This window comes from Balaenoptera physalus, assembly GCF_965194825.1.
Source record: "Balaenoptera physalus genome assembly, chromosome: 3".
NCBI lineage: Eukaryota > Metazoa > Chordata > Mammalia > Artiodactyla > Balaenopteridae > Balaenoptera > Balaenoptera physalus.
In genome coordinates, this window is record NC_138890.1 from 6,257,446 (window position 1) to 6,283,061 (window position 25,616).

Genomic DNA, 25,616 nt, shown 5'->3' on the forward strand with positions numbered 1-25,616 from the left:
ACATGGAGTATGGTCTCGCGAGAGCGGGAGTGGGCGGGGTTAGGACGCCTTATAAATGTTCTCTCCGAAGCACGTGACTCCTCTACGCCCGACAGGCGCCGCGCCACCATCATGGATACGAGCCGTGTGCAGCCCATCAAGCTTGCCAGGGTGAGGCGGAAGCCCGGGTTTGAGGGCCCGGATGAGGGAGGAAGGAGTAGGGGAACCGGGTGGTCCAGATCTGATCCCAGCTTCTTTACCCCAGGTCACCAAGGTGCTGGGCAGGACCGGTTCGCAGGGACAGTGCACGCAGGTGAGCTGGAGAGACGAGGAGGCGGGGGCTTGGGGGGTTTTGGGGTCTGAGTCTCCGATGATGACTTCTGTGCCCTGGTATCTGAGAACCGATACGTACCCTTTTTCCTAAAGCTCACGGAGGGTCCGAGCCTTTGCCGAGGACTTGCCCACCGGGTCTGGGCTCGGTCGACTTCTTTCCTCGGGTTCTGACATACCTCGTTCTCCTGGCTTAGCCAATCCCAACGACCACTGTGTAGCTCCACGCCTCACAATTGTGCTTCCGTCCCCGACGGGCCCAGAGCGGCAGTTGTCCCCCACCAGTGGCTTTTTCTGGCGCTCGAGAGCTTTGTTCTCCACGCCTCGTCCCCTCTCCGGCTTCTCTCCCGGCCCAGACCTACTTCCCAGGCTCAGTCCCCTTTTTAAGTGTGTCTAAGCAGACACGTTCTCTGAATCTAAATCAGCTGTCTATCCCACGGTGCGAGTTTGTGGCCGACCCTGACTTCTTCCCGGCCCCCCCCCCCCACTCCGCGTCAACCCCATAGGTGCGCGTAGAATTCATGGACGACACGAGCCGCTCCATCATCCGAAACGTGAAAGGCCCCGTGCGCGAGGGCGACGTGCTCACCCTATTGGAGTCAGAGCGAGAGGCTCGGAGGCTGCGCTGAACTTGGGACTGGTGAGTGCACAACTGGAGTGGGAAACAGAGTAGGTCCCTGTTAGACCTTTGGCTGGTGGTAGGGAGGTTTCGCCAAGCATACTGATGAGGGGCTCTTGGTGGCAGAGTGTGAAGAAAGGGTTTGCTGAGATTGGCAAGACGGGGGAGGGAGTTTGCCACTTGCTGAGGGGGACCTGTCAGCATCTCATACTTGGGTTTGTTTACAGGGTCCTGGATGTCTGGGTCGACCACCTGGCCCACGAGGATGATCTGCTGTTAATAAAGCGTTTATATTCTGTGTAAACTTGGGGTTTTGTCTGGGTTGCCACTAAGCTTATAAAACTCTCCCATGGGACCCTCAGATGGTCTGCACTGACCCACTGCACCCTGGAAGGGGGGCGGGGAGGTTGTCTTCCCCAACAACGCGTTTTCTTTTTGAGGGAGAACCACGTGTCTGTGTGTATCTCCAAAACAAGACAAGCTGAGTTAGGAATGTTTTATTAAGGGAGAAGGTTGGAGGAGTGAGTGGACCAGAGTGCCTCAGGCCCCACCTCACCCTGCAGAGTTCAAGCTGAGCCCCTCCCTGTGGACCCTGACCCTTGCTGTGCCCTGAGGTCGAGGTGGGCAAGGGAAAGCTCTCCCCCAATCCAGGTCCAGTGTGTCAGGCTAGTCACTGAGGTGGGGGGTCCTCTCCACTGTCACTGCAGCCTCCTTCACTAGGCTTGGCCGTGGTTCGGTCAGAGGGCAGCTGGTGAGAGAGGTTGAGGGGGGGCTCCTGTCAGTCTCCTGTAGGCAGGACACTGGCTTTCAGCCCCCTTCGACTCAGGGCTGCTTAGCCTAGTGGAGGTCTTGCCTCTGTCCACTGACCTTGCCTAAGCAGGAACCCCACCTTTTACAGCAGAGCCAGAGCACCTGGGCTTGAATCCCGCCTCTGTCCCATGTGACCTGGAAGAGGCACTTGGCCTCCCTGGCTCCTTTCCCCCATCTCTACAGGAGAGTGCGGGACGGCTAGGCTCACAGCATGAGTTGGTGTTTTGCTTTGTTTTGGGTTCTTTAGGCATGTGGGATCTTAGTTCCCTGACCAGGGATTGAACCCGTGCCCCCTGCAATGGAAGTGCGGAGTCCTAACCACTGGTCTGCCAGGGAATTCCCAGGATGATTTTTAATTATGAAAGTGCTGAGAACAGCCTGGCATTTGCCTTTTGAACATAAGCCTCTCCCCCTTGGGGACAAACTGAGTGCTCTGCCCCCAAACCAGCCCTTCCTGCCTGCTGCTGGCAAACTCATCGTCTCCAACCCTGAAGCTCTGACTTGTGGGGAGCCTGCACCCCCTCCCCTGCCCCCTCACTCTAAAGGGCCCCTTATTCCTTTGCTGTGAGCCTCCCTGGGGGCAGTAACAGGCAGTCCACTGACACGACACGGTCTGACCTAGGTCTGACAGCTCTACTCTGACCTTACGGCATGTCCCCTCTGGAGGCCTCAGGTTCATGACCTGTAAAGTGAAGGTGTGTCTAGCCCTTGGGTGTTCTGCAGGTTGAACATCAAATCCCAGCCACACAGAATTCAGACACAGGTTCCCCACCCCTGGTACTCCCCCGGGGTGCATGAAGAGAAGCCACCTTCCTGGGGTTCACTTGGGATCCTTGAGCTGTGCAGCTGGGAAGCTGTCTCTTGGGGCCTGGGGCTGCACTCACCGGGGGACCGGGCTGGCCTGAGCTCAGGTGGGCGTGCAGCAGGGCGGCCACCTCGTCCTGCTCAGCCTCCAGGGCAATGGCCAGGGCACTGGTGCCCTCCTGAGGGATGATAGGGACAGTCAGGTCCCTGAACCAAGGCGTGACTACCCCACCAGCCCCATGGTGGCTCACGTTGTCCAGGAGGGCGGGGTCGCAGCCTGGCTGGGCCAGGAGCAACCGGACAGTGTCCAGGCGCCCATACTCGCTGGCGCACATCAGCGCTGTGGCCCCATCTGCATCCTGCACGTTCACATCTGCGCCACACGCCAGCAGGGCCGCTACCGTGTCCTGGCGGCCGTGGCTGATGGCCAGCATGAGGGCTGTCTGCCCCGTCTGGGGAATGGGAAAGAACGGGACAGGGCTGGTGTGGGCTCCGGGGGAAAGCGGGGGGTCACAGACATCTGGCTCCAGAAGTGGAAAAGACCCCTGGACTTGGAGCCAGGGAGGAGGTATCTACACACCTGGCTGGCCTTGGCATTAACAGTGCCCATGCGGAAGAGCCTCTGGACCACGGCCATGTCCTCCTCTCGCCCCACAGAGGTGAGTGCGGCCAGCATGAGGGCGGAGTAGCCAGCTCGATTCTGGTGGTCAATCTTGCAGACCCCTGGGAGAGAGAAGAGGGGTCAGTCCACCAAGAAGCCGACACCCCCTAGTCCACTCGCCTCCCTCCAAGCCTCAGGTTCATTTGTTCAGTCAGGTTGGTCACTGAGGGTCATGCGTGATTTTACTGTTGCCTCTGCCTACAAAGCTCTCCCCCCAAGATCCACATGGCTCCTCCCTTACCTTCAGGGTTCTGCTCGCATCTCATCTCAGTGAAGTTTCCTCACCTCCCTATTTCAAACTGTGTTGGGGCTTCGTTCTGTCCGCTGCTGTATCCCCCAGTACCTAGAGTAATACCTGCCACCTAGTAGCTGCTCGATAAATGAGATAAATGGACGTCTCTATTTTCACGGATACTACCCACCAAGCCACCACTGTTGATCCCCCAGAGAAATGCCAGCCGGACCCCCCTGGTGTCCAAGTCCACTCCAGTTTCCATGCAGCAGCCAGAAAGAGATCAAAAGAAATTTGGCCCCGTCACCTATTTAGAGCCCTCCTGTGTCTCCCCACTGCACCTGGAATACAGGCCGTTGTTCACCACCGCCTCTGAGGCTCTGTTATCAACTTCTGTCCCTTCCTCTAGAGTTGTCCTTTCTCCCCCAAGCCTATGTTCAGATTGAATTGTGTCCGACCCCCCCACCCCGCCCCGCCAAAAGATATGTTGAACTCCTAACACCCAGTACCTGTGAATGTGGCCTTAATTGGAAATAAGATCTTTGCAAACCATAATCAAGTTAAGATGAGGTCATTATGGTAGGCCCTAATTCCATATGACTGGTATCCTCGGAAGAAGCAAAGACAAAGAGCTATGTGATGCAGAAGGCAGAGAAGACAAGCTGCCATAAGCCGCGGAACACTATGGGTTGCAGGCAACCACCAGAAGCTTGGAGAAAGGCACAGAACAGATTCTCCCTCTGAGCCCTTAAGAAGGAAACAGCCCTGCCAACATCTTGATTTTGGACTTTCTGCGAGAAAATGAATTTCTCTTTTCAACCACCCACGTTGTGGTACTTTGTGGCACTTTTTTACAGCAGCCCTAGGAAACTAACAGCCTGGTTACTGCTGCCTATCCTTCCGAACTGAACACAGACATCAGCTCCATTTCCTCTGGGGTCAGTTCTGTTACCATCCTGGCCCTCTTCCTCACAGCACAGCACCTACTTCTGGACCTCATTCCCCAGAATGTTTAACGCTCATGTACCCCACCATTCTGAAAGCTCCACAAGTCTAGGGACAGTCTGCAGAGATGAATGGGTGGGAGAGGTTTGGGGAAAGGAGTGGATCAGGGTCATGGAGAGGGTGCCCTAGTGAGAGGGGATCTGAGACAACCGGCTGGGGAGTAAAAGGGTTAAGTCAGGATTAAAGGCGTTCCCTAGTTGTGTGGCATACTCTCTAGGTGTCCATTCCATCCACAAGCTTCTGTGACCCTGGTGGAGGGTGTTGGGCACAGAAGGGGGCTGAGAAATAACCAAAGTGGGGTCTCTGCAGCTAGCCAGGGGACCCACCTATTTTCCCTCTCCCTTTCCCTTCCCTGAGGCCTTGCTAAGCTAAAGGATCACCCTGTTTCTTGATTCCCTCCCCTCGTTTTATTTTGTAATGGCCCTTACCCCTATTGGAAATTGTTTACTTGACAACTATCAAGTAAAATTGATAATTATCTCCGCTCCCCCCCCCACACACACCCAGAGCCCCTGTTCATGAAAGCTTATTCATTCATTCAACAAACACTTGAGGGTCTACTGTGTGCCCCACTGGGGTCTGCCAGGCAAGTAGGGTGAGGTAAGGGAGGGGTATGGGGATGGGTTTGAAAGGGTACATAACGGAGTAGTTAATGATAGGCCAGGAGGCAAGGAGACAGAACAGTGAAATGGGGTGGGAGCAATGGATACTGGTCCCACGAGGTTCAAGGATTGTGGGAGTTGGGCAACAGGAGACAGTGAGCTGAGATGTTGGAAGGTGAGAGTTCAGGAGAGAATGCTAGGAAGTGAGATTATGGAGGGGGCATAGTTACTGATGACATCAAGGTGTTGTGGTGACCTTACAAGTGTAAGGCTGATGTCAGGGTGAAGGGAGAGAAGCAGTTCAAGGAACTGAGAAGGGACTTTCCTGGCAGTCCAGGGGTTAAAACTCCATGCTTCCACTGCAGGGGGTGCAGGTTCGATCCCTGGTTGGGGAACTAAGATCCCACATGCCTTGTGGCATAGCCAGAAAAAAAAAAAAAAAAAAAAGGAACTGAGAAGCCAGAAGTGGGAGGGATCATTCATCAGGAAACTGATATTGGTGAGGATTAGGCTGGAGAGGAGGAGAACCAGCCAGGAGCTAAGATTCAAGAAATGAAGAGTGACGAGGTGAGAGGGAGAAGTCAGAAGGGGCGGAGGGAGTAGTGGTCTGATCAATTAGAGGCTCCAAGATGGGACTAAAGGAGGAAGGGGAAACGGTCTGGAAGTGGAGATAAAGAACAAGGAGGACACAGCCATGTCCAGGCCCTTCATTCCAGGGAGATGAGAGGAAACAGCCCCTGCGTGGAGGGTGCACTGAGGGCTCTGGGTCCTGGGGGAGCGGAGGGCCAGAGGGGCTGACCCATGTGAGAACCAGAAAGCCCACGGCAAGGTCTGGAAAGTTGGAGCTGAAGGGGGGGGGGCGTGTTCAAATGCAGGGAATAAGAGGATCCAAGGAGCCTCGGGCCTTGCAACCAAGATGACTGCCTTGCCACCCTCCACAGCCCCAGTCCTCAGCCCCCTTTAAGACAGGAGCTGCCGGGCTTCCCTGGTGGTGCAGCGGTTGAGAATTCGCCTGCCAATGCAGGGAACACGGGTTCGAGCCCTGATCTGGGAAGATCCCACATGCCGCGGAGCAACTGGGCCCGTGAGCCACAACAACTGAGCCTGCACGTCTGGAGCCTGTGCTCCGCAACAAGAGAGGCCGCGACAGTGAGAGGCCCGCGCACCGCGATGAAGAGTGGCCCCCACTCGCCGCAACTAGAGAAAGCCCTCGCACAGAAACGAAGGCCCAACACAGCCGAAAATAAATAAATAAATTTATTTAAAAAAAAAAAAGAAAAGAACTTAAGCTTAAAAAAAGAAAAAGACAGGAGCTGCCCAGGAAATACCTTTTTTTTTTTTTTTTTTTTGGCCGCGCAGCATGTGGGATCTTAGTTCCCTGACCAGGGATCGAACCCGCACCCCCTGCATTGGAAGTGTGGAGTCTTAACCACTGGACCGCCGGGGAAGTCCCAGGAAATACCTTTTGAATTCATGCATTGTCCCCTCCTCCCAAGCCCCAGCTCCATGTCCAGCCCAGAGCAGCTGTGCCCTTCCCCCCGGGTCACCAAGACCTGCAGAAATGGGATGGATCTGTGTATTTAGGGGGATGGCATGCGGGATGGGACAGCAGGACCTGCCTCAGCCTGCAGTGAGAATGAGAGGCAGGGCAGGCCCCAGAGGATACTGGACCTGAAGGAGGACACCCAGGAGAGCTCTTGGTGGACAATCAGTTTGTCTACTGTCCACTGTCCCCTCTGCTGTGAGTCCCATGGGGGTGGCCCACCCCCATCCTGGCACTGCACTGGTACCTGGAAGGCTCTCAATATGTGTCTGTGGGCTCAGCAACACCTGAATGTATGTATCTCTGCTCCAGAGGGGGAAACATTGAGACAGATGATAGAAATGTGTGTGAGATGGGGCCAATGCAGAACCTGGTGGTGGAGGACTGCAGGCCCCGTGTCCCAGCCCGGGAGGCAGTCACAGTCCTGACCAGTCAGTACCTCCCCTGGAGGCTGAAGAGGCAGTGGATGGATATTGGGGCTCAGGAACGAGGTGAACGCCAAGGCTGGAGATTCAGGGACAGAAGGCATGGGGACCATTGACTGACCTGCGTGCCTGGCGTTGTTCTACGTGTGTGTTATCACAATTGCCCAGAGAGGGAGGCATTGCATCCCCCGTTTCACAAAGGAGGAAGCTAAAGCTGGTGAGATGAAGTAATTCCTCTACATTTAGGTCTAACCAATCCCAAAGCCCAGAATACCCTCCCCCTGCAAAGTGAGAGGCAGGTCAGGGCAGAGCTCACAGCTCAGAGCGGTCAGTCTATCCACAACGGGTCATGTAACCTCCAGAGAAGGGCCAGTGGTGCCCTCTGCCTGGCCAGCCCTTCTCTGCATCCTTCTCCAGGTCCTCCCAGCCAGGACCTGCCCAGATTCTCCCTTCCCTGGCTCCCTATTCCCTGCTGCCCTCCCCACCCCTCCTCAATGCTGACCTGTATCCAGCAGCAAGCTCGCGATGGCCAGGTTCCCATGGGACACGCTGTAGTGCAGGGCTGTGTTCCCGTTGCCATCCGTCAGGTTCACCACGTGCTCCAGCAGCTCACGTCCCAGGCGCACCACCGCGCCCAGCACCCCGGCCACGGGCTCCGCTTGAGAGCGCCGCTGGCTCGACACTCGAAACCACTCCTGGGCCACCAGGCGCGCCGCGCCCTGCCAGGACGGGGGAAAGACATCGGCGAGGGTCCAGGACGGGGTGGCAGGGAGGGTGTGGGGGCGGGGCTGGGAACCCAGGCAGGGGAGGATGGTCGCCCCTAGGGCCACGCCCCTTTCGAGGAGGGAGTACAGTTAGTGTGGGTATCCGGCTCGAGGGGGCAGGGATGCTGCCCTTCTGAGGAAGAGGCTGTGGAAGAAGCTGAAGTGGCGGAAGGCGGTGAGCGCTTGTCTTTGGGGAATCCGGGAGTGGGGCTGGGGCTTGGGGCGGACCCCTTTTGGGAAATCAGAGAAAGATCAGCCCTGTCCTGGAGCGAAGAGCCCTTTGGAGAGCTTGGGATCCGTGGAGGGCCCTGGCGCGAGGTGACGGAATTTGGGACCCTCCTAACTCTAAAGAACCCGATGCTCTTCCCTAGGTAGGCGTCAGAGGAGGTCCCTGGCGGGCCTATGACTCCTGCGAAGGCCTCTCCCCGCACTCACACTGTCGCGGGCGACTCCGCGGGGCCGGCTGAGCTGCCGTTGCAGCGCTGCGCACGCCTCCCTCAAACGCGGGCTCAGCTCGCACCTACTGCCAGGGAGACGGAGACAGGGAGAGGCTAAGGAGGGGTTGGGGTGGGGAGTGGGGAGACGGGAAAGAGAGCAGCCGTTCCTATTCCGTGTCCGCGGCGCTGCTCACCTCCCCTGCGCACCCGGCTGAGGCTCTGGCTCTGCCTCCGGCTCGGGGTCCCGGGCCTCCCCGCCGCTGGGAGGGCCAGGGGTCCCGGAGTCGGATCCCCCGCCGCTGTCGTCTCCTGAGCCCGACGAACTGCTCCTCGGGAGCTCGTCAGCGCCGTCCTCGCTGTCGCTGTCGCCCTCGCTGGATGAGCTCTCGTACCTGGGGGCAGGGTGGGAGGCATCTGCTGAGCCTCCCCTGGGGGCTCATTCTGGAGTCCTGCGAGGTGGGAGTGGCTGTTCCCATCTTACAGATGAGGACACTGAGGCTTGCCAAGACCACGCCGCGAGCGAGGGGCAGGGCTGGGATTCAAACCCCATTCCAGTCCCAGAAGATGCTGCCATGGGGAGGGGGAAAGTGCTCACTCTCCGTTGAGGACCCCAACGAACTGCAGGCTCTTGGGTCCGGGGCTGGGTTGGGCGCCAGGTGTACCGTCTCTCCTCTTCATAATGGATTTGAGGGTACCTGGCGGAGATCAGATGAAGACACTGAGTTCGAATTCGGTGGCCAGCAAACCAGGACTCAGCGAGGGACGGGGAGGGGGACTCACCTGCGGGTACCACTGCCCTGTCCCCATCCGTGGGTCCGGGCAGGTTCTCCTGCGTCAGGGCAGGGGCCTCCACAGCGGGCTCGGTCTGCGTGGCCCTCTCGGCACAACCCCACGGGGTCTGGGTGGCAGCCTCGCACGGCTGGGGCCGGGCCGCCACCGCTGCCTGTGCCTCCTCGGCTGCCTGTGCCTCCTCGGCAGCCTCGCGGGCCTCCTCCAGCTCGCACAGGCGACCCCGCAGGAGCTCGTTCACCCCGCGCTGATGCTCCAGGCTGGCGCGAAGCAGCTCCAGCTCGCGCTCGGCGGCCGCGGGCAGCCCCAGCAGAGCCTCCGTCACCCACGCTTCCGCCTCGAGGGTCTCGGGAGCTGCCCCCACGCCGGCCTCCTGGGTCTCGGGCACCGCCTGGGCTCCCGCCTCTTGAGTCTCCGGCACGGTCTGGGTGCCTGTATCCCGCGTCTGGGGCGCCCCGTCGAGGACCTGCAGCGCACCCTCGCTGAGGCTAGAAGCCGACCCGTCGGGGCCGTCAGCCCCGGTGCTGGCCCTGGCGCGAACACCGCGCTCAGAGGTGGCCAGGCGCTCGGTGAGCCGCCGCAGCTGAGCAAGCTTGTCCGGGCGCGCCTCGGCCTCCCCGTCGGGCTCGGGCTGCCGGCGCCCAGCAAGCAACCGCGCCTTCTCGGCGCGCAGCGCGCGCACCTGCTCCTGCAGCTCGGGCAGCGCGCGCGCCTGCTCCTCGAGCTCGCGCAGGCGCCGCAGCGCCGCGGCCATCTGCTCGCGCACCAGCTGCAGTTGCGCAGGGCCGGGCGAGGCCAGGGCCGGGTTGGGGGCGGGACTGCTGTGGCCGGACCCGCGCGGGCTGCGCGGGATCGCGCGGCCGGGGCTGGGCACGCACTCGTGCGCCTGCGCTAGCTCCAACCGCCGGCTGGTCTCCAGGAGCGTGTGCTCGACGCGCGGATTGCGCACGGGTGCGCGCGGCGATAGCGGCGGCAGCATCAGCCCCGACGGCGCGCCCGGGGAGAGAGCGCCCGGTGCTCCGCCATCGTCACTGGCCAGGGACTCGCAAGATGTCCAGGCGCCTGGGCTACGCGCGCCTGTGAGGCAGGCCCGTGGAGCGCGGGGTCGGCGCGCGGGCGGGGGGCCCGGGGCGCGACGGGCGGCTGGGCCGCGCTCCAGCTCCTCCACGTACTTGAGGAAGTCCAGGTCCAGGTGGAAGCCATAGGGCGTCTCCACCGAGTAGGGCGAACTCGGGCTGCGAGCTCCCCCAGTCGCGCTGGGGCACAGGCGAGGGCCGCCCAGTTCTGTGGGCATGATAGGGGCGTGGAGGGGCGTCAAGCCAGAGAGACCCGGAGAGCGCGTCCCCACTGCCCCACGACACGCCTGCACGACTCCACCTGCACCAAACCCTGCACACCTGGATTGCACACCCAAGGCTTAAACGCCTCTCTGCTCCCAAGAAGTCGAGCGTTCACGCGTTAATTGAGCACCTACTATGTACCAAGCACTTTTCTAGGTGCTGCGGACATAGCAGTGAACAAGACAAGCATCCCTGCCCTCTTATAGGAGACAGATAAACACAGTCATTCCAAATGGTGCTTAGGGCAATAATAATAATTCCAAGATGAAATAGAGAATAACTGACAGACTTGGGCTCTGGCTGTCAGGGCAGATTTCCTGAGGAGGGGACTTACAAGTTGAGCCCTGAATGAGGGGGAGGAAGCAGCTGAGACAGGAGGTTCCTAAAAGAAAACAGCCCATGCAGAGGCCCTGGGGTGGAATGACCAGGGTGGGCCTGAGTAAGAGCCGGTGGAGGCGAGGATGTGCAGAGCAGAGGGAAGGGAGGGAGGAGAGGAGTAGAAGATGTGGGCTTGGACCAGACTGTGGGGAACCTTCTGGGCCACCATGAGGAGATGGAGTTTTATTCCACCTGTGACAGGGCACCAGAGGCAGATTTTAAGCCATGACATTGTCCACCTTTATAAAGGGCCCTCTGGCCACTCTGCAAAGGAGGGAGCTGCAGGGCTCTGCATCTGGGTGCCAAGTGTGGATCTGTACACATGCAAATCCCATTTTGCACACTTACCAGGCAGGTTCTGATTCAGGGCAAACTTGGCCATGTTTCCTGGAGTAGCCCCCAGAGGGGGTGAGAGTGGGGCTGGGCCCTGTCCCTCTGGCTGTGCCTCTGGGGTCAGTCCGGACTCTGAGTGAGTAAACAGACCCAAGAGGTCCTCTCCACCACCACCCCAACACCCCCCACACACAGAGGCTCTCTCCTCCCTCCTCCCTCCTCCCTCAAGTGGCCTTGAAAGTTTGGAATGGGGACTTCCCTGGTGGCGCAGTGGTTAAGAATCCGCCTGCCAATGCAGGGGACACAGGTTCGAGCCCTGGTCCAGGAAGATCCCACATGCCGCGAAGCAATTAAGCCCGTGCACCACAGCTACTGAGCCTGTGCTCTAGAGCCCGTGAGCCACAACTACTGAGCCCTCGTGCCACAACTACTGAAGCCTGTGCGCCTAGAGCCCATGCTCTGAAACAAGAGAAGCCACCGCAATGAGAAGCCCGCGAACCGCAACGAAGAGTAGCCCCCGCTTACTGCAACTAGAGAGAGCCCGCGTGCAGCAATGAAGACCCAACGCAGCCAAAGATAAATAAATTAAATAAGTAAATTTATAAAAAAGAAAAAAGAAAGTTTGGAATGAATGACTGTGGGGACCCTCACATGCCAGGCCTCCGCCTGCTGGGCAGGAGGAGGCAGGAAGGGCATCAAAAGGAGAAGAGAGGGGAATTCCCTGGTAGTCCAGTGGTTAGGAATCCGTGCTTCCACGGCAAGGGCAAGGGTTTGATCCCTGGTTGGGGAACTAGGATCCTGCATGCCACATGGCGTGGCAAAAAAAAAAAAAAAAAAAAGAGGATGATGGTCAAGAGAACAAGAGCAGCTGGGGTGGGGGCAGGGTGAGGTGCATTCCAGACCTGCTGAGTTTTCTTCCGTCCCTGGGGAAAATTAGAAACTGATGCTCAAAGGGGTGGAGTGTGAACATTCAGAAGAGGAAGGCGAGGGTTGGAAGCCCTTCGAGGGCTCATGTACATCTGAATTTATACCAGGGTCACTTGTGAGATCCTTTAGGAATGATGGAGAGTTGTGGGCCAGATGCACCAAGGATGCAAATCAATGGATACCAGTCTTCCTGGGATGTCTCTACTGGAGTGCCACAGGGCTCTGCCCTTGGCTTGTAAGAGATTGTAGTGGAACCACAAGCACCCAGGTTGTCAGAGCTGTGGCTAGGGAATTCCCTGGTCGTCCAGTGGTTAGGATTCGGTGCTTTCACCACTGAGGGCCCGGGTTCAATCCCTGGTCAGGGAACTAAGATCCCACAAGCCGTGCCATGTGTTGAGGCCAAAAAGAAGAAAACAAAACTACAAAAACAAACAAACAAACAAAAAACCCAGAGCTGTGGCTATGCTTAGAGCTAAAGGGATAGAGACACTTCAGGTGATGTGATGGAGGCTCTAAGAAACTGGGGAGATTGGGCCACATCTAATAATGTGATATTTAACAAGGACAAATATTGAGTCCAGAAATTTGATTCAGAGAGCATAGGGCAGGAAAGATGGGGCTTTGAAGAGCTCACATGAAAAACCCTCAGGGAAGGGAAAGCACCTTGTATCGAGTGCCTACTCTATGCCTGGCCTGATTAAATGTAACCCCCCCCCCCACAAGTATAATCCTGCAAGGTAGGATGTTTCCCCCTTTTTCCAGATGGGGGAAATGAGGGCATAAAGCAGTTAAGTCAATTGCCTATGGGAAATGCCCTCAGACTGGGCTTTCATCTTCTGGGGGAGACCTCTTGTCTGCCCAGCCCTCCACCAGCAGGTGCCTGCCAGACCTGATCTGTACTCTTCCTGACCTACTGCCCATCTGTGCTAACCACCTGGCAACCTTCCCAGTCACCCCTTCTGGTCTCTTGCACTCCTGATGACCACCTGCGTGCCTAATACCCACCAGCAACTGAGCACCCATTGGTCTACCTGACTCATTCTGCTCCACAGCTGGGGGAACCCTCCCACTCACCATCTCTGTCCAGCCTGGGTCCCTGACACCTCCCCCAACCCACCCCAAGGAGGGAGAGTGACAGGGAACTTCCAGTCCTGAAGCAGCTGTTTCCCGTCCCCTCACACTGGCTGTAAGGGGCCGGCCAGCAGGGCAATACGGAGGACAGCCAGTGCCTCTCAGGACTTGTTTTCAGGAAACTGCCAGGGAAGAGCTGGGTCATGGAAAAAACCTGGGCTGGGGCTTAGGGGTCTGGGCTTGCCTCACACACAGCTGGCCGTGTGACTCCGTGGAGTCAGCCCCCCCCCCCCCAGGGACCTGGTTACACCCAAATCTGAGACCCTGGGAATTCAAAAAAACAGCTGTGAGCCATTCCTAAGACCCAAACCAGCTGGAGCAGCCAGACCCAGAGACTGACCTGAAAAATGGGTGGATGCCCCAAGAATGGGAAATAAAAATATGCCAATGACTTTTGCCATTTACTACGGGCTAGCCTCTATTCTAAGCAATTTATGGGTGTTAACTTAAACAAAAATCCTAGGTAAACCCTTTGAGGTAGGTTATTATTTCCCCCATTGTGCAGATGGAGAAACTGAGACACAGTGATTAAGTGACCCAGCCAAAGTTGTACATGGGCAGAAGCAGGATTTGAACCCAGCAGCTTTGCCAGTGTTTCTGCATTGACCCCTCCACTTGATGGCCTTCTATAAACAGCCCTCCCCTCCTTAGGAGGGGCAAAGAGCCAGAGGGGGTCGGCCCTCCCAGCCTGCACTCCCGCCTGTCTCCTGCGTGTGTCCCCGATGGGAAGAGCAGGCCCAAACCGTGGCGGCTCCAGGGGCTGCAGCCTCACCGGAGTGGAGGCGTGCAACTGCCCTCCCCTCTCCTCCGCTCCCTGCCCGAGCTGGCAAGGTTAGATCCGGATCCTCTGCCTGAGACCCCCTTATTAGGCCGTCAGAGCCCACGCCACACGCCCCCACTCCCGCCCCAGGGACTATTTTGGGACTCCGAGCTGTGCTCACAAAACCTGAGGGGTGGGGTACGAGGCGGACAGTGCAGATCCCGGTCTTGGGGAGGGGGCGTCTTCCCGGACTGAGGCTCTGGGTGGTGGCACCCCCTAACTTTGGGGCGGGACTCTCAGACCCCTGAAGTGGGAGTGGAGGCTGATGATGGGGGGAGGGGGAGGTACTGAGGTCAGCACCCCCCACCCCCCTGTCCCCTCAGGACGGCCTCACGGAGACAGAGCAGTTTCCTACAGGAAACGCCGCCGGGCGGTTCCATCCGTTGTCCATTGTCTGTCGGCCCGGGGGCCATCCGTCCCTCCCCCCAACACCGTTTCCGAATCGCCCCCCGCCACACACACACACACACACACACACACACACGCACACACACTCAGGTCCAGAGCGAGGGGATGGACCCGGGTCCCCAGGCTGTCCAGGAGGGACTCTGTGAAAGCATCCCGAAGTCGGTTGCGGCGCCAGGGGGCGAACAAAACCCCCCACTTCGCTCCTGAAGGGCGGGAAGTAGGAGACCTCAAGAATCCAGAGCCCCCCGACTCTGCTCGCCGCCCACCCGGGACTCCCAGTGTGGGAGGGGTCCCAGCCAGAGGACACAGCGCCCGCCCCGTCGCAGCGCGCTGAGCCCGCAAAGGGGCTAGAAGCGCAGCGCCCCGTCCCGCTGCTTACCCTGATCCCCCCAGGACCCCATCGGTGCCCCGAAAGCTGGCGCTTTACCTGAAGCCGCAGCCGCAGCCGCGCCCGCACCCGAGCCCGCCCCCTCGAAGCTCGGGGACCGGTTATCAAGGCCTTGACTCTAACTGACGGCCATGTCAGCCAACCAGCGTTCCATGCTCTCCGAAACTGTCCAATGGTGAGGCGGGATGGACCGCATTGTCCCGGCGCTGAGAGTGTGGGGCGTGGCTTGGGGTGGGGCCTGGAGTGATTGCCCTTGAGGGCGTTCGGGTCCGTAGTGGGAAGCGCACAGGCCGAGTGGTGCCCAGCTCAGGGCTAAAGGGCTTGGATATGATCCACAGGGGACAGGGAGCCTCGGGAACACTCTAAGCCGGACAGTTTACCCGGTGGGATTTGTGTATTTGGAAGATACCTTGGGTGGAAGCTGGAAGGACTGACGCTCCTGTCCCAGTGTCTGGGTGAGGGACCTGGACCCTGGATCTTTCCCACCGCAGCGCCTTTGAGCATGCTACTCAATCTTCCTGAACTGTTCTTCCCTGCACCTGTTCACTTGGCCACCTTCTCCTGCCTTTGGGGGCTCAACCTGTGTGTTCCAGTCCCCTAAAGGCCTAACGTGGACCTTCTCCAGTCACTATCTTTCCAGCCACTCTGTTTTATGAATCTAATAGCTATATACTTTCAATATCTGAAAAAAATCTATTATTTATTTGTTTCCTTGTTTGCCATCTGTCTCCCCATAAGGACAGGGAACTGATTGATTTTGGCCACTGTTTCATCCAGTGCCCCGAGCACACAGTAGGTACTTAATAAATGTTTGTTGAAGAAACAGACTCACAGACATAGAGAACAGACTTGTGGTTGCCAAGGGGGAGGAGGGGTGGGGGAGGGAAGGATTGGGAGTTTGGAATTAGCAGATGCAAACTATTATATAGAGAATGGGTAAACAACAAGGTCGTACTATATAGCACAGGGAACTATTTCAATATCCTGTGATAAACCATAATGGAAAAGAATAGGAAAAAGAATATATATATATATATATCTGAATCACTTTGCTGTGCAGCAGAAATTAACACAACGTTGTAAATCAACTATACCTCAATAATTTTTTTTCTATAAATTTATTTATTTATTTTTGGCTGTGTTGGGTCTTTGTTGCTGCACGCAAGCTTTCTCTAGTTGCGGCGAGCAGGGGCTACTCTTCATTGCGGTGCGCCGGCTTCTCATTGCAGTGGCTTCTCTTGTTGCGGAGCACGGGCTCTAGGCGTGCGGGCTTTAGTAGTTGCGGCACGCGGGCTCTAGAGCGCAGGCTCAGTAGTTGTGGCACACGGGCTTTGTTGCTCCGTGGTATGTGGGATCTTCCGGGACCAGGGCTCGAACCTGTGTCCCCTGCATTGGCAGGCGGATTCTTAACCACTGTGCCACCAGGGAAGTCCTACCTCAATAAAATTTTTTTTAAATGTTTGTTTAAAGAATGATTTGAAATTACATTGAACTCTTTAACCCATTTGGAAAATATTATGATCAAAAGTGAGTCTACAGATTTTTCCCCTATTAATTTAACATTTATTGAGCACCTACGGTGTTCCAGGCACTGTGCAGGTCCTTGAGGGGAACATAATCCCTGCCATCCTGGGCCTCAAAGCTGAGAGGAGGAGACAGATTTTCAAGCTATGGTTTATGGTAAGGGGGTAACAGGGATGGGAGCTGGAGTCTATGGGAAGAGAAAAGGGGACACATCATTGTCGTAGAGGATCTGGGGAGACAGCCTGTAGGGATGACACTTAAGGAAAGGTACTCCAGACAGGGGAAAATGCACATGCAAAGGAAGATATGGTGAACTTTGACTAAGTCATGATGTTGGTGGGAGGGGAGCTGGAGGGACAGGCAGAAGGGTGTGTCTGAAGCAGCTCAGACTTTATCTGATAAAATGGGGCCCATTGGAGGCAGGTTACTTTATTCCAGAGATTCATCTCTCTATTTGTCCCAGTGCCGTTCTGTTTTAACTACAGTAGCTTTAGAGTATATTTTAATATCTGATACTCCACTTTTTGCAAAATTCCTGGGCTATTTTCATTGTCTTTTTTTTTCTTCCAGATAAACTGTAGAATCCTGTCAAGTTTCCCCCATAAAAACTACAATGGAATTTAAAAAATTTTTTTAATAAAATAAAATGCATTACAAAACAGAAACAGGGACTTCCCTGGTGGTCCAGCAGTCAAGACTCCACGCTTCCAATGCAGGGGGCCCGGGTTTGATCCCTGGTCAGGGAATTAGATCCCACACACCACAACTAAAAGTTCCCACATGCCACAATTAAAAAAAAAAAAAAAATCCCACAGGCCTCAGTGAAGATCCTGCACGCAACAACGAAGATTCTGTGTGCCACAACTAAAGACCAGGCTCAGCCAAATAAATAAATAAATATTAAAACTACAACAACAACAAAAACAGAAACAGACTCACAGTCTTCAAAAACAAACTTATGGTTACCAAATGGGAAAGGTGGGGGGGAAGGGATAAATTAGGAGTTTGGGATTAACATATACACACTACTATGTATAAAATAGATAATCAACAAGGACCTACCCTGTATAGCACAGGGAATGCTACTCAATATTCTGTAATAAACTATATGGGGAAAGAATCTGAAAAAGAATGGATGTGTGTATATGTATAACTGAATCACTTTCCTGTATACCTGAAACTAACACAACATTGTAAATCGACTATACTCTAATATGAAATAAAAATTAAATTAAAAAAATTTAAAAATGCACACACACACAGAGCTAGATCCAAGAAACCACATAAAAATAAATGTATAACTTAAGGAGTTCCTGAGGGGGAGTTCTCAACCAGGGGCGATTTTGTCCCTTGGGAGACATTCAGCAATAACTGGAGACATTGTTGATTGTCAGGATGGAGTCGGGGGAAGGGCTGTCCTTGGTCTCTAGTGGGTGGAGACCAGGGAAGCTGCTAAACATCCTGCAATGTACGGGGTATTCTCCCACAACCAAGAATCATCTGGCCTGAATGTTGATAGCGCTGAGTGTGAGAAACTCAGCTGCAAGGCAAACATCATTTTAACCCCCACCCAGGTCAACAAAGAGCATGTCACCAGCGACCCCAGAAGCCCCTCCAACAGGCTGCATCCCAATCACAGTGCCTCCTCGCTCCGCAAAGTAACCACTGTTGTGACTTGTGTGATAATCACTGCTTGGCATTTCTGAATAGTTTATCATGGAAGTTTGAATCTCTAGACACGGTGGTTTAGTCTTGCACATGCAAAAAAAAAAAAAACAATATATGTTTTAAGTCTCTTAATTCATGGGCTCCCCTCCATCCCTTCCCTGCCTTGCAATAAATCGATTGCACAACTCAGGCTGTTTCCCACCGTCTGGGTGGTGCTGATCCCATCCTCGTGGTGCACGCTGGCATGGTTCTCTGTCCTTCATCTTCCAGGCAAATTTGCAGTTGTTTCCAGAACTGGGATTAGACTAGGGTTTGATGCCTTTGGCCCAATTGTGGGTGCCGTTCGTCCCTTCACCATCAGGCTCACACTCTTTGTCTCTCCTTGCATGAGGCCAGCAGCCATTGAGAACTAATTTGGTGGTGAATGCAAAATAGCGATGTCCTCCTCCTCGAATTTCGTCCTTGTTTATTAGCTAAAATTCTTCCCTTGCAGATGTTTCCCCTTATGTTCCATTTGGTTACCTAGTGGCACGTTCATGTAGGAGTGCTTGATTCTTTCCCTTTAGAGACCACTTACCTAAATAGTGAATTAATTCCCCATAATCCTCTGAAAGTGATAAATTAGGCTGGTTCTTTTCTTCTTTTTTCTTTTTTGATTGAAGCATAGTTGATTTACAATATTGTGTTAGCTTCTGGTGGACAGCAAAGTGATTCAGATATATATATATTCTTGGGACTTCCCTGGTGGCGCAGTAGTTAAGAATCCGCCTGTCAGTGCAGGGGGCAAGGGTTCGATCCCTGGTCCTAGAAGATCCCACATGCTGCGGAGCAACTAAGCTTGAGCGCCACACCTACTGAGCCTGCGCTCTAGAGCCAGCGAGCCACAACTACTGAAGCCCAGGCACCTAGAGCCGGTGCCCTGCAACAAGAGAAGCCAAGCCACCGAAATGGGAAACCCACACGCACTACAACGAAGAGTATATATATATTCTTTCTCAGTTGTTTTTTTTTTTTACCATGCTGCAAGGCTTGCGGGACCTTAGTTCCTCTACCAGGGATTGAACCCACATCCTCGGCAGTGAAAGCGCAGAGTCCTAACAACTGGACCAGCAGAGAATTCCCCAGATTCTTTTTCATTACAGGTTTTTACAAGACACTGAATACAGTTCCCTGTGCTATACAGTAAGTCCTTGTTGTTTATCTATCTTATGTATAGCAGTGTGTGTCTGTTAACCTCAAACTCCTAATTTACTCCCCCCTTTCCCTTGGTAACCAAAAGTTTGTTTTCTATGTCTGTGAGTCTGTTTCTGTTTTGTAAATAAGTTCATTTGTATTATTTTTTAGATTCCACATATGTGATATCATATGATATTTGTATTTCTCTGTCTAATTTATTTCACTTAGTATGATAATCTCTAGGTCCATCCATGTTGCTGCAAATGGCAATATATCATTCTTTTTTATGGCTGAGTGATATTCCATTGCATATATGTACCACATCTTTATCCATTCATCTGTTGATGGACACTTAGTTTGCTTCCATGTCTTGGTTACTGTAAATACTACTGCTATGAACATTGAGGTGCATGTATCTTTTGGGTTTTTTTCCTTTTAATATTTATTTATTTTTTATTTTTTGGCTTCATTGGGTCTTAGTTGTGGCATGTGGGATCTTTCCTTGTGGTGCGCAGACTCAGTAGTTGTGGTGTGCAGGCTCTGTTGTTGTGGCGTGCGGGCTTAGTTGCCCCACGGCAGGTGGGATCTTAGTTCCCCACCAGGGATCGAATTGGTGTCCCCTGCATTGCAAGACGGATTCTTAACCACTGGACCACCAGGGAAGTCCCACATGTATCTTTTTTGAATTAGAGTATTCGTCTTTTCCAGATATATTCCCAGGAGTGCTGGATCACATGATAAACCTATTTTAGTTTTTTTAGGAACCTCCATACTGTTCTCCATAGCGGCTGCACCAATTCACATTCCCACCAGCAGTGTAGGAGGGTTCCCTTTTCTCCACGCCCTCTCCAGAGTTTATTATTTGTAGACTTTTTTTTTTTTTTGGCTGCATTTTGTCTTCATTGCTGCGCGCAGGCTTTCTCTAGTTGCAGTGAGCGGGGGGCTACTCTTCGTTGCGGTGGGCGGTGGCTTCTCTTGTTGCCGAGCACGGGCTGTAGGCGCAAGGGCTTCAGTAGTTGTGACTCTCAGGCTCTAGAGCCCAGACTCAGTAACTGTGGCGCAGGGTTGCTCCGTAGCATGTGGGATCTTCCTGGACCAGGGATCAAAGCCGTGTCCCCTGCATTGGCAGGCAGATTCTTAACCACTGAGCCACCAGGGAAACCCTATTTGTAGACTTTTTGATGATGGTCATTCTGACCAGTGTGAGATGACACTTTATTGTAGTTTTGATTTGCATTTCTCTAATAATTATAGGCTGGCTCTTTCTTTAAGTAGTTATGAGCTTATGGATTTAAATACATTGTGCTCCAATCCATTATCCTCACTGGTGGGCCCACCTGGCCAGTGGGAGCTTCTACTGGTTGGAACTTTTTGAAGCAACTCTGATAGTTTTCTTGCTGTCTCCTATGACCAGATGTTCCAGGCACATCTTGGACATTTCCTGTCCCAGACCTGGCATCAGCCAGAAACTCTGGGGGCTTTTTTTGGTGGGAAATTATATTCGTTTGGGTGTTAGAAATGCTCATTTGCTATTAGGTTGGCCATGTGTCTAGACTTTCTTGGTCAAAAGAGCTAAAAGGAGGGGAATATATATATTATATAATATCTATAAATATAATATAGAGAGAACATATAATATATTGTCCTATAATATAACACATAATTATATATCGTAATATAATCTGTATATAATATATTATAATATATATGTAATATATTATAATGTACATTTATGCATATACATATGATATATATGTCCATATTCTATTATATACAATACTTTATGAATTCATTCTCATATTTCCAGTTCAATTTCAGGACTGCATGATTTTTACTCAACCTCTTTCTGGTTGGTAGAATAACATCCCCCCAAAGATGTCCATATACTAATCTCTGCCACCTATGAAAATGGTACCTTACATGGCAAAAGGGACTTGCAGATGTGATTATGTTAAGGATCTTGAGATGGGGAGATTGTCCTGGATTATCCAGTGAGTCCAATGTCATCGTAAAAGTCCTTATAAGTGTTGGCAGGAGGGTCAGAGTCAGAGAAGGAGATGTGAAGACAGAAGCAGAGGTGAGAGTGTTGTGATTGCTGGAAGGGGGGCCACCAGCTGAGGATTGCAGGTGGCCTCTAGAAGCTGGAAAAGTCAGGGATATGGATTCTCCCCAAGAGACTCCAGAAAGAATGCAACCCTGAGGACACCTGGATTTTTAGCCTGGTGAGACCCATGTTGGACTTTTGAACTCCAGGACTGTAAGATAATCAATTAATGTTTTGAGCCACTAAATTTGTGGTAATTTGTTACAGCAGCAATAGGATACTAATACTATCTGTTTCTTCTTTCTTCCACAAAAATCCTGGTTCTTAAGAACACAAATGAAAACAGAATTAGAATGTCTCAGAATCATTCATTTGCTTTAATGAACACTGCTCACACAGTGGTCTCAAAGAAACAATGCGAATACTACCATCAATATGTTACTAAAACTGTTTTAAAGTATCTCTTGCATATACTCTCCCCTTTTGCCATCATATAGATATATTTGTACTGCATCTACACTGAGAGAACATTTATCCATTACATACATCACCCTTCCTTGTTTAGTGCCCTTCAGTCTTAGGTTTACAAGTAATGTTATGTTTCACACTCTTTGCAGTCATAAACACATGTCTTTCTAGACATTTGTTTATCTGAAATGGAATCCTCAAGACCTCATGGAAACCATCTTCCCTTAGCTCTCACATGTTGATAACAGTCTATATCCTTTATATGTGAAAGTCAATTTTGCTGGATATAAAATCCTTGGCTCCCATTTTCTTTGCTAGAATATCTTTAAACATGTCACTCCATTTTCTTCTTGCATAAAGCATTGCTCTCAAAAGTCTGATGAGAGGGACTTCCCTGGTGGTCCAGTGGTTAAGAATCCGCCTTCCAATACAGGGGACGCGGGTTCGATCCCTGGTTGGGGAACTAAGATCCCACAGCCGAGGGGCAAGCCCGCGCGCCTCATCTACTGAGCTCCCATGCCTCAATGAGAGAGGCCGCCTGTCACAAAATACAGAGCCCACGTGTTCTGGAGCCTGCGCACCACAGCTAGAGAGACAAAGCTCGCACGCCACAACTAGAGAGACAAAGCTCGCACGCCACAACTAGAGAGAAGCCCACATGCCTCAACACGTGCTGCAGCTAAAACCCAATGCAACCAAAAAACAAAACAAAACCTGTATATAAATTTAGATATAATTGACATTATAAGATTCAGTCATTTCATCCATAAACATGACACATCTGTTAATTAATCCAAGTCTTATTTTAACCTCCTAGTAAAGTTTTAGAGTTTTCTTGAAACAGACCACACCCTCCTCCTCAAGGTTATTCTCTTTGGGGGAGAAAGATGGCTGCTTTTTTTCTTTTTAATATTTATTTATTTATTTATTTAGGCTGTGCTGAGTCTTAGTTGCGGCACATGGAATCCTTAGATGTGGCATGCAGAATCTTAGTTGCAGTATGCATGTGGGACCTAGTTCCCCAACCAGGGATCGAACCCAGGCCCCCTGCATTGGGAGTGTGGAGTCTTACCCACTGGACCACCAGGGAAGTACCAAAGATGGCTGCTTTTGTAGATAGAAGCTCTGTTTCTTATCTTTTCCTAATTGGCTGCTTTCACCATATTGGAATGCTATTGGTATTGTGTATTTGTGTTCATTTGTTGTGTCCTATCTTTCCTAGAAACACTGAATGAGATAAAAATGGGGATGTGAGAGAGAGAGATGGAGCTGGAGGTGGAAGGGGAGCCAGATGGAGGTGAGACTTGGGAGGTGAGAAAGACAGGGCTTCAGCCTGGGTGGAACTATAACCAGGTAGAAAGATGGAGGGACCAGTTTGGGGGCAAAGGCATTATCCCTCCTCTGTACAAACCCTCTCATGGCTCCCATCTCACAGAATGTAAGAACTAAAATCCTTAGAGTGGCCCACAATGACCTGCATGACCCGCTTCTGTCACCTCTTGACTTCCTCTCTCCTCCCACTCACTCTCCTGCACACTCCTTCTGCTCCACTAGGAACAGTTCTGCCTCAGGGCCTTTGCACCTGCTGCTCCATCTTCCTGGAATGCTCTTCCCATAGATGTCCACACAGCTTCTGCCTCACCTCTTTTGATTTCTGTTCAAATGTCACAGTGGGGCTCCCCTGGCCACCTTCCCACACTTTCTCCACTCAAGACACCTCTTTGGCCTGCACTAATCTTTTCCCCTAGCACTTATAACCTTCTTATACCTGTCTATCTGTTCCTCACTGGAATGTCAGCCCCATATGAGCAAGAACTTTTCTGTCTGTCTTCTACACTGCCTGGTCCCCAGAGCCTCAAACAATGCTTGGCACACAGAAGGTGCTCTATAAATACTTGATTGCTGAATGAAAGGAACGAAAGGTGAATTTGGACTCCATGTGGACCAAGGATATCCGAGCAGCATTGGAAGAATGTCCCAGCCTCTCCAGCTAGTGTGGAAGTATGTAACAGGGAGAAGGCACTTTGATTGGGTGGGTGAAGGGGAAAGATGCAATTATCTTTGATCTCTCTCTCTCTCTTTTTTTTATTTTATTATTTTATTTTATTTATTTATTGTTTCTGGCTGCGTTGGGTCTCCGTTGCTGCGTGCGGGCTTTCTCTAGTTGCAGCGAGCGGGGGCTACTCTTCATTGCGGTGCACAGGCTTCTCATTGTGGTGGCTTCTCTTGTTGTGGAGCACGGGCTCTAGACGTGCAGGCTTCAGTAGTTGTGGCATTCAGGCTCAGTAGTTGTGGCTCGCAGGCTCTAGAGCGCAGGCTCAGTAGTTGTGGCGCACGGGCTTAGTTGCTCCGCGGCATGTGGGATCTTCCTGGACCAGGGCTCGAACCCATGTCCCCTGCATTGGCAGGTGGATTCTTAACCACTGCGCCACCAGGGAAGCCCCCTTTTTTTTTTTTCCACAAAGTGTAAAGGTTTTTTTTTTTTTAATGTGTAACATAGGCAAAATTATTTGTCAATAAATTTTTAAGGAATTTCTCATGTTCTGATTCTTTCCACTGCCAATCACCTTAGTGCCTCCAAGGTCATAATCTTCAAGATAAGACAGCCCTTTCAAAAAGAAGTTTTGCTCAGTTCACAGTTGTCATGTCAGTTGGTCCACAATTCTTTTAGTTGGGCTTCTTTGATCTCCAGTGGAATACGGACACACTTCAAAATTCCCCACCTGTAATCTTTGGGATCCAATTTCCTCAAGCAAGTTACTTTAGGACCACGGTTAGGGTCAGGAGATGGATCTGTCTGGTTCTGAATTTGACACTCTCTAAAAATGCATTATGTTCAAATTATACTCACTTCTAAGCTATCACACCCTAGAACAGTACAGATCGTTGGGATATGCCAATAACTTTTTAAAGTCCAGACACTGTGTTCTCAAGGTAAAAGCCTTAAAGAAAAAGCCATCTCAGGGACTTCCCTGGTGGTCCAGTGGTAAAGAATCCACCTTACAATGCAGGGACTCCAGTTCGATCCCTGGTCAGGGAGCTAAGATCCCACATGCCACGCTCGCACCGAGCTCGCGCACCTCAACGAGAGAGCCTGAGTGCGGCAAATTACAGAGCCCTGGGGCCGGCTCACCACAACTAGAGAAGAAGCCCGTGCGCCACAACCAGAGAGAAGCCCACGTGCCACAACAAAAACAGCCCTTTGCCGCAATGGAAATTCCTGCACGCCTCAATGAAGACCCCGCGAGCCGCAACTAAGACCTGATGCAGCCAAAAAAATAAACAAAATGGCTTTTTAAAAAGCCATCTTTGTTTCATGTCAACGTTAAAAATAGAGCACTAAATCAATGTATCTGATAATTTCCCTCATATCTTAAGCTTTCAAATTATCAACTCTATAGTGCCGGAAGCAATCTTTATGTTTATCAATACACCCCCATCACTTGAATCTGTTTTAGGTATCATGTTCCTTCTTATCTGTATCAAAGCTCATACTGAACAATGAGTTCTGGGTCTCAAAAGAGGATTAGATCTCTTAAATAACCTTTTTTTTCCCTCCAGATTCCTAAGACCATTGATGGTAGAGCACGGTGACCCTTCTCTGTTCCACCCTATCCCAGGCTGAGGCTTGAGCCAGAGGAGAGGAGAGCTAGTCTCCTGGCCACTCCAGGACGCATGTGAGCCTCTTGGGAGCCGCCTTCAGCTCCTTCGCCAGTTCAAGGGCCTATTGGAAACTCCGGAGCAGCGCCCGCCCTGGTCTGGAATGCCCAGCTGTCCCAGAGAGTCTGTGTCTGCCCCTCAACACTCACATCCCCAGCCCTGAGGGCTCATCAGCCCCAGTTGAGGGTCTCAGAGGGCAGCATCTCCCTCTGCCCAGTCCCCCGCTTCGCCCTCCACCCTCCTCCCCAGGTTCAAAATCTAACCAGTCCGTCCACATCCTATTAGTTTCACCACCTGAGTAGTTCTGGAATCTATCCCTGTCTCCCCATCTAGTTACTCAAAGACCCCACC

General features: G+C 52.6%; 3 protein-coding genes across 18 annotated transcripts in view; 2 read left to right on the forward strand and 1 right to left on the reverse strand.

Moving 5' to 3' along the window:
- The window catches only part of HNRNPM (heterogeneous nuclear ribonucleoprotein M), a 177,614-nt gene that overhangs the window by 43,125 nt on the left and 108,873 nt on the right, over window positions 1–25,616 (forward strand). The gene's annotated exons all lie outside the window — the stretch shown is intronic.
- RPS28 (ribosomal protein S28) lies at window positions 10–1,232 on the forward strand (the record flags this gene model as incomplete). Of its 2 annotated transcripts, none has more annotated exons than XM_082456854.1 (4): window positions 10–150; window positions 245–292; window positions 816–978; window positions 1,156–1,232. In XM_082456854.1, 3 exons carry the CDS (start codon window positions 10–12, stop codon window positions 936–938), a joined length of 312 nt encoding a protein of 103 aa, XP_082312980.1. In that variant the 3' UTR covers window positions 939–978; window positions 1,156–1,232. The 2 variants fall into 2 exon arrangements, with proteins under 2 accessions (XP_082312980.1, XP_082312979.1); XM_082456853.1 differs by having other exon boundaries at window positions 11–150; window positions 816–949.
- KANK3 (KN motif and ankyrin repeat domains 3) lies at window positions 1,411–14,860 on the reverse strand. 4 transcript variants are annotated; one of them, XM_082456792.1, is made up of 12 exons: window positions 14,765–14,859; window positions 11,067–11,183; window positions 9,371–10,284; window positions 8,992–9,337; window positions 8,807–8,906; window positions 8,406–8,603; window positions 8,210–8,297; window positions 7,513–7,729; window positions 3,123–3,265; window positions 2,794–2,994; window positions 2,623–2,721; window positions 1,411–1,676 (listed from the first exon to the last, which is right to left on the reverse strand). In XM_082456792.1, the coding sequence occupies exons 2-12, from the start codon at window positions 11,098–11,100 to the stop codon at window positions 1,599–1,601; spliced, it is 2,418 nt and encodes an 805-aa protein (XP_082312918.1). In that variant the 5' UTR covers window positions 11,101–11,183; window positions 14,765–14,859; the 3' UTR covers window positions 1,411–1,598. The 4 variants fall into 4 exon arrangements, with proteins under 4 accessions (XP_082312918.1, XP_082312917.1, XP_082312916.1 ...); XM_082456791.1 differs by having other exon boundaries at window positions 8,210–8,294; window positions 8,992–10,284; XM_082456790.1 differs by having other exon boundaries at window positions 8,992–10,284.

Bases quoted from the DNA above. Each gene is read 5' to 3' on its own strand.
- KANK3 (XM_082456789.1), bottom strand. From the start codon at position 11,100: ATGGCCAAGTTTGCCCTGAATCAGAACCTGCCTG. The intron at 8,907-8,991 runs GTGAGTCCCCCT...GATCTCCGCCAG, and splicing joins CAGGGCAGTGGTACCCGCAG to GTACCCTCAAATCCATTATG. The intron at 1,677-2,622 runs GTGAGTGCAGCC...CTCTCTCACCAG, and splicing joins CAGGCCAGCCCGGTCCCCCG to CTGCCCTCTGACCGAACCAC.